Source organism: Gymnoscopelus braueri (genome assembly GCF_963280865.1).
Source record: "Gymnoscopelus braueri genome assembly, contig: SCAFFOLD_515, whole genome shotgun sequence".
In the NCBI taxonomy this organism is placed as follows: domain Eukaryota; kingdom Metazoa; phylum Chordata; class Actinopteri; order Myctophiformes; family Myctophidae; genus Gymnoscopelus; species Gymnoscopelus braueri.
Window position 1 is genome coordinate 17501 of NW_027660504.1, and position 8499 is coordinate 25999.

Genomic DNA, 8499 nt, shown 5'->3' on the forward strand with positions numbered 1-8499 from the left:
TAACTAATAAAGATGATTAAATAAAGTGTTTGTACTAATCAACTAAACCGGACCCCTCGTTAAGAAATATGGGAGCATTTTTATGTCTGACGAGAATCGGGTGCTCTTTGGGAAGTGTTTGATCATACGCAGTGGTGGAAAGTAACTAAGTACATTTACTTAAGTACTGTACTTAAGTTACATTTTGAGGTCTCGATACGACGCGTTGTGAGCTTGTAGATCTGCTATTTTAAAATATTTTTGTACTTTTACTTTTGTTACTTTAAGTACATTTTGATACCAATACTTTTGTGCTTTTACTCAGGTAAAGTCTGAATTCCGGACTTTTACTTGTAACAGAGTACTTCTAAATTGCTGTATTGATACTTTTACTTAAGTAAAACGTTTGAGTACTTTTCCCACCACTGCTCATAAGAAATCAGTTTAAGTTCCTTTCCTTTGTCGAAACATTATATCAATGTTGTCGGGTGGAAGCCTCATATGTCCAAAATTGTTACTTTTGAAGATTAAAATTCAAAGATAACACAAATTGTAGATCTACAAGCTCAAAATGTGTCGCATCTCAACACATTTTAGCTACTTTTTGCTACTTTTGCAACTATTTTTGCTACTTTTGTGTGACACTGTAGTATGACGTGTAGTAATAGTTGATGAAGGGGCATTAATTTGTGGGAAAAAAACAAACACAAATAATACAAAACAAGAAATGACAAAGTCATAATATACCCGCTTGCGGCAGGCTCATTGTGCAGAATGTCCCAGCCAATGCAACCGGGTGTTGTTAAAACATTTAGAACACGTGCACGCCTTCTCTGTTGCAGCCAGGCCATTATATCTTTGTAGGTTGCAGGTATGAGGGGATATAATTCCTTTGTCACTTACTTTAGGCCTATAGAGTAGGTCTACATGTACATAAAGGTTCGTCATCATCAAGACTGGAATACTTTTTAACTCTGTGGCATTATGAACGTCCGAGGATTATGCCTCTGTTCTGAACGATGTTGCCAGATTTGGCGAGAGAAATAAGCAACCAGGTCTATGAAAAGAATCTCAAAAGAAACGACTATATATAGGCCACCCAAGCACTTTAAAGTTTAAACCTATATAGAAATACATTGAATATTTGAAAATAGCCGATCTACAAGCTCGTTAGAAAAATCTGGGAATTTTTTATTTTGAAAATGTATGAATATTTTCCAAATTCACACAGATCTTGCATGGGGGGTTATATGTGACTGGGTACAATGCTTTATGCCGCAAGTTGGCATTTTTCAAAATTGGAACATATTTGAAGAAGATGTGATCATTTGAATCTGGTTATCTATAATAGTGCAAACTGAGATAATCCCTTCTAAAGAATTGTCACTTCGGAGCACCTCTCAGCTCCAGGTAATGGGCGTGAACAATGGGTAATTTATTCAGCCTAGCCACTCCTCTAATCACTCCCCCATTGACACCTTTCAGTCAGCTGTCCACTTTATTTAGTGCCAGGGACCCCCATAGAGGATCTGTGTTGTAAAAAAAAGGCATAATAAGTAATCATCATCATAGGGCTGGGCGATATGACCAAAATCTCATATCCCGATATAGCTCATTTTATATCCCGATACGATATACATCACGATATAGCACATTTTTGGTAAATTCAATTAATGAATAGTTCACATAAAATTGCAATGTGGAAATGCAGTTTGAAATGATATACTCAACAAATAAAGGTAGTAAGTACTAAATATTTGTTTTATTTAGAACCTGTTTTCCAAATTCCAAGCATGCATATTCATGCAAAAATATTTGTTGGTCATGATAACATCTGCCATTAAATGTATTCAACATGTAGCAGTAGCCTACTTCGTAAACGGTAACACCACCCAGACGTCTCAGCATCATCATGTTAGTGCAAGTTGCTCCAAGTATTCTTTGTTCTCTAGTCTAGAGAAGGCATTCTAGGCAATAGAAAACACTTAAGAACTGTGGTGAATATTGTGAATATTTGCCTAACAGTAACAAATATTGGTATTGGCCTATAAGAAATAACATATTGAACACTTCTTAGTTTTAAAGAGAATCGTGCAGGCCAGGCCAGGGCCAAATACCAAATAAACTTCCAAGTTTAAAGTGCAGCAACAAAATCAGGCTCACAATATAATTATACAAAATCTAACAAAAAACAAACAAACAAAAATAATACAGGCCTTGCCACCTTAGGCCTACTGGCCGAGCCCCTAAAATAAATAATATATCAAAAATCAAATGTAAACATGGAACCCTTCCAAGTTAAAGTGTAGCTGCAAATGGATCACAGAAATATTATACATATATAATATGAGGTACTGTAGGTATAATATATAAAGGTAAACAAAACTACTTCAAGTAGCATGGATGGATTATGAAAACATCCAAACATTTGGCAAATCTCATGCTTCTACAGGTTCAGTGCTAGGAATACAAGCTGGTCAACTCTAGCTGGTTTCAGAGCTGACCTCTGGCATGTCACAATGTTCCCACTTGCACTGAAAGCCCGCTCTGAAGGGGAACTTGTGGCAGGGATGCAAAGATATTTTCTCGCTAGCTTGGCCACATGGGGGAAATGTGCCTCATTCGCCTTCCACCATTCCAGTGGATCTGTGTCTGGACCAGCGTCCAGTAAGAGATAGAGGGTGAGCTCATTTTCAATGGATTCTCTGCTTGAATGAGGGGCCGCTTGGCTTGGCTTTGCTGCTGTTTGAAAGTAGCTGCTCAAACTCTTCTTTTTTTTCTTAGCAGGAACCTCCTCTGGCTCTGGCTCATCCTGATCTCTGGCAGTGGCAGCTGACGGAAGGGGGACTGCCTCTGGCTCTTTTTGTTCGGCCACCAGCTTCTGCAGCTCTGCAGCAGCTCTTGTCTTGATGTAGTCCACCCTCTCTTGTTTGATGTATGTGGTTTTGAACCGAGGGTCAACAAGAGAAGCCATGTCAAGCAGCTCCTGGGTTTCCTGGTCATCATACTTCTCATTTAGGTATTTTAGTATGCCCTCTTTGATGTTCGTGGTGAGCTGAGTGTCACCATCCTGATGCTTGAGTATCTGGTTGTTGAACAGATGGAGGACGGGTTTCAAGTAGGAAACACTTGGGTAGAGCTCCCCAGACAAGGCATCCGTAAACTCCTTGAGAGGACCCAGTGCCTTGTTCATGGACTCCAGAACGTCCATGTCCTGCCAAGTTGGGACCAGGTGACGCACTTTCTTGTCGGCACGGAGAACCTGTGAGATAGCTTTCTCCTGCTCGAGCACCCTTTCAACCATCGCTTGCATAGAGCCCCACCTTGTAGGGGTTTCTGTGATCAGCTGATGACTGGGCAAGGGTGGCTTTTGCTCTGCTTGAGCTTTGGCTAGCTCCCGTCTTCTCTTCCATGAATTGGAGAAGGCAGCCACAATCTTCTTGCAGACGCCGACTGCTCGTTCCACCTGGTGTAGTTTCACACCCCTCCCTGTGGAAATAAAGGAGAAGTAAATGTAACGTTCTATACTTTTTAAAATATTACACTGTGTACAGGACAGGTAAAATGTATTAATTAATTACATGTTATGAATTTAATTTATTTATTCATATATATATATTTTTTTTTGTTTAGTATAGAGGTCCACACTGACATCATGACTTTACAAAATGATGGATTGGATGGAGGAGTATTCTGTATTTTTAGCTTTTAACTGGCTTTTAAATGCTCAGAAATATTGTAGGAGAATTTTGCCATTATGGCTGTTAATATAACTAAAATGGTTCCATAGTGATAGTCCATACATTAATCCTCTAATCCTCCACAGTGGTTCTCAAAGTGGATTTCAGGGACTATGTGGGTTCCTTTAGGCCGTCTAAATTGACCCATACAAGTCTGTAACTCTGACAGTATACAAATGGAACCAAATGAACCCTAACGTCAGAGTTAAGGGGAGACCTTCCTTGACACTGCTCTGTTCTAAGGTATTACTGTGTATTTATATGCATTTTTAAAAACAATATATGTATTAGCAATTTTCAATTAGGCTATACAAAACAACAATATGGCTCTTGTGTTAAAATGCCTATAAATGATCAAACAAAAACATACACATATACAATAAATGACATTATGAAAACAAAAAACAAAAATGTATAAGCATTTTTAGATCGATTTAGAGTTACTCACCAATGGCTAGATGAAGACGGTGGCCAAAACACTGCAGGCGTGTTGTATTCATCAGCTGAAGGGCAAGGATGTTGTTGCTGGCGTTGTCTGTGGTGATACATACGAGGCGATCCTCCTGCAGTCCCCACGACTCAAGGGCTTCAGTGAGACCTCTGGCTATCTCGACTCCAGTGTGGTCTTCTGGAAAATAACTTGTCTGTAAACACCGACTGCGGAGGTCCCAAGCTTGGTCGATGAAGTGTATCGTCAAGGCCATATATGGATGTGTCGTTCGGCTCGACCACATATCTGTTGTTGTAGCGTAGAACATTCCCTTGTGTATCTCCTCCTCCACTTTGGCCCGGCACTCATCATATAAACCAGGTAACACGACTTTAGTGATGTGTTTTCGGCTAGGCATTTCGTATCTAGGATCGAGTGTTTGCACCAACTCACAAAAGCCCCGTTTCTCGACCGTGTAGATTGGAGCCATATCTTTACAGATGTGCTTGACAACGGCAGTAGTTATGTCCTTCCATCTGCGGGAGGTATGGCTATATGGTGTGCCACGGGTAAACGACTGTTCCAAAGTCTGCGTCTGGAGTTGTTTCTTCTTCTTCTTAACGTCAACGTTACTCCCGCCGGCTTTTGCTGCTTTTTCTCGTTGACTCTCTCTGTATTCTTTGTCATGATTCTTTCTCAGGTGATAAAATAAGTTAGTCGTGTTGGAGTCCGGTGATGGGACCGGGCAGCGGCATACTTTACAAACTACTGTGGTCTGGTCCGTGTCGGTCTTTTTAAATCCAAACCACATCCATGCGACAGAAGTTCCCCCTTTTTTAGGTACAAGCTCCTCGGTTTGTGTTGGCTGGTCATCTTGTTGATCCTCTTGTTGTTGTTGCGAATTAGTACTGTTACCCTGGTCAGCTACGTCTTCCTCCATAGTTGTTTGTTTTGTTTATGCTTTAGCAGCGTGCGTCCCTGGGCATGCCGTATGTCGCGTCGGTGACGTAAATACTGCCGTAAAGCGTGTTTTGCGACATTTTGCGATATAAACGATAGAGCTTCATATTAAACGATAGACATTTTCTATCGTCCAGACGATACATATCGACATATCGCCCAGCCCTACATCATCATAATAGATTTAATACAATATTTATTTGAAAATAGCAGATCTACAAGCCCACAATGCATGCTTGTAGATCGGTAATTTTCTAATTGCCGATGTAAGTAAATGTATTGATACAATCCAGTGCTAGTGTTGTATGTGTATATCTATAAAGTAACTAAAGTTTTCAAATAATTGTAGTGGAGTAAAAGTACAATATTTGCCTGTGAGATGTAGTTGAGTAGAAGTAAAAGTACTGATAATTGGAAATACTCCAGTTAAGTAAAAGTACCTCAACTGGTTAATTATAAAAAAAATAATTGAGCATATTAACACATTGGATGCCAAAAACGGTCCGGACCGTTTTTGAGGGTCCAAACGAGAAGTGCCGAAAACGGTCCGGACCGTTTTTGACCCAATTCTATTTTTATACATGTGGGCCACGTGGGGCGCTAAAACGAAACTTTGACATCACCCAAGCAGTTTCTGAGAAGAAGAGGCTGGATGTGGCTCCATGTCAAAAATCCTTCCGGTCGGCGTTTTCAATGTTATCTCCTTGATTAAAAGCTTAATATCTCCATTTCTTTTTAATGTGGTGGAAACGAGCCGTTTTCGATCGGCGATCACGCTGCAATGGAGGGTCGCGTTGGAAATATTATTGTTCCAGGCGTTAGTCGGGACCCTCCGCCGTCTCGCACGCACGCTTTGTTTACATGCATTTCCGCGTCGGGGCTTCTCACAGCACGAAATGTATAACGCAAGTGGATGGAAGAAATGCTGGCACTCAACGTATAATATTTTAATAAACCTCTGGCACCCAATGTGTTAAGTAATCATCATCATAATAGATTTAATAAAATATTTATTTGAAAATAGCAGATCTACAAGCTCACAATGCATGCTTGTAGATCGGCAATTTTCAAATTGCCGATGTAAGTAAATGTATTGATAAAATCCAGTGCTGGTGTTGTGCTGTGAGAGAAACAAGCTACGAGGTCTATGAAAACAAGCCCAAAAGAACGACCAGTTTCGCCACTTGAGGTGAAATACATCAGCTATTTTCAAAAATAGTCTGAAAGCAAGGCCAAATAAGCAGTGGTGGGAAAAAGTACTCAAATTCTCTACTTAAGTAAAAGTACCAATACTGCAATATAAAAATACTCTGTTACAAGTAAAAGTCCAGAATAAAAAATGTACTTGAGTAAAAGTACAAAAGTATTGCATCAAAATGTACTTGAAGTACCAAAAGTACTAAATATTTGATAATAGCAGATCTACAAGCTCACAACGCGTCGACTGTGAGCTTAAGTACAGTACTTGAGTAAATGTACTTAGGTACTTTCCACCACTGCAAATAAACGGCTACATGTCGTCGTGACGTCTTTGTTGAACTGCAACATGGCGTTTGCACTTTGTTCATTACAGCCTGTACATCTACATAAACGTTCAGATTTGCAATAAAAAGTGCTTACCCCATGGCCACGGATGTTACACGTCATTTCGGGTGGGTCTAAGTACCCGTATCTTCCCGTATTGTTAATTAAAAAGCATTTTATTCCGATCTGCGGCCATTTTCTCATAGAGTTATAATGTATCAGAGTGCATACACCCCCAACCGCTACAGCGCGTAGTTGAGAAAAACGGAGACAATGGCCACCAATCGGATCAAAATGCTGTTTATTCAACGATACGGAAGATACGGGTACTTATGAGGGCCCGTGTATAATTATAACACCCGTAGCCATGAGATAAGCACTTTATATTTGGAAATCTGAACGTTTATGTAGATGTACGAGTTGTAAATGGAGAAATGCAAACACCAGGTGTAAGTTCAACCATGACGCTTGACGTCAAGCTAACAATGCTAAAATCGTCGACTAGCCTCGTCACTCCACCGTTGTTTTTGTCCACATCAACAGTGAAATTCTTTCATACAAACGAACATCGAGCGGCCTGTTGTTTAGCTGGAGCGCCCTCACCAATAGCTGCTGTGTTTTGCAACATGTGAGCAACATCATTTCTTTGGTTTTAATGTCAATCATTAGCGTCCTGTCTTGGTCTCGCGCAACATAGCCGTTCATAGTATGGGAAGTCTCAGGCTCCCAGTGGGGGTCCTCGGACCACCAGTGATTGCTTTGCGGGGGTCCCCAGGCCCCTTGTATATCCGCTATAGCTTGAAGTGCTAATATCTCTCTCTCTCTCTCTCTCTCTCTCTCTCTCTCCCCCCGGGGGGGGGTTAGCAGGAGGGGCGAGGGGAGGCGGGTGCTGCAAAGGAGGAGAGGCATTGGCTTAAACGGGAAAGTGTCCCCATTGGCTTAAAGTAGTGAAGGACAGCCAGGACAGCCAATGACAAATAGGTGTCGCATAGGTGTGAGAAGTGGCCCAGCCTGTCTGTAGACCCGCCAGCTTTCAGCAAGCGGGTAAAAACAGATGTAAGAGGTTCTTCTGCCTGTCAGCAACAATATACAGACTACTTCAGGAGCACTTAATGAAATAGCCAAGGCACACTATTCTGTGGAGGAAAAAAGTCTTTATTTGATCAGTGCTTTTTATTTTATTATTTTTACTTTGCCAAGCCACAGTAAGATCAAGGCAATTTAATAAAGTTATTATGAAGTACTCTGCATATTGTTTTGCTACTAAGGAACGGAACTAATTCTGTACTCATCTATTGCTTTTAACTCAGATCCTTAATTAGAAGTAGGCTACACACTAACAGAGAGAGAGAGAGAGAGAGAGAGAGAGAGAGAGAGAGAGAGAAGAGAGAGAGAGAGAGAGAGAGAGAGAGAGAGAGAGAGAGAGAGAGAGAGAGAGAGAGAGAGAGAGGAGAGAGAGGAGAGAGAGAGAGAGAGAGAGAGAGAGAGAGAGAGAGAGAGAGAGAGAGAGAGGGAGAGAGAGAGAGAGAGAGAGAGAGATGAGAGAGAGAGAGAGAGAAATTTTGGAACACCTGAACAAACGTTGGTTGTTCTGGTGGAGTATGCATTGGGCTTTAAAGACACATTGTCATTTACACGGATTAAGACCTGCCACTGGCAGAGAACGGTGTCAGAAACCCCATGATCATAGCTTTCTGCAGACATAAGGGTGAATCCATATAAATCCGTTCTTCTAAAAAAACAAGCATAATTCATGATAAACTCTGACCTGCTCTATTTGTGCGACAGAATGGCTTTATACTACCTGTGTGGTTGCAGCAACGGGGAAAAAAGCGCAAATAAATTGGATTTGAATTCTGCACAACC

General features: G+C 41.0%; 1 protein-coding gene across 1 annotated transcript; it reads right to left on the reverse strand.

The window, feature by feature from the left end:
- Nucleotides 1-2425: 2425 nt before the first annotated feature.
- On the reverse strand, nucleotides 2426-5089 carry LOC308081498 (E3 SUMO-protein ligase ZBED1-like; the record flags this gene model as incomplete). The annotated part of the gene is made up of 2 exons (XM_080457877.1): nucleotides 2426-3468; nucleotides 4168-5089. The coding sequence occupies 2 exons, from the start codon at nucleotides 5087-5089 to the stop codon at nucleotides 2426-2428; spliced, it is 1965 nt and encodes a 654-aa protein (XP_080314003.1).
- Between the last annotated feature and the right edge of the window lie 3410 nt (nucleotides 5090-8499).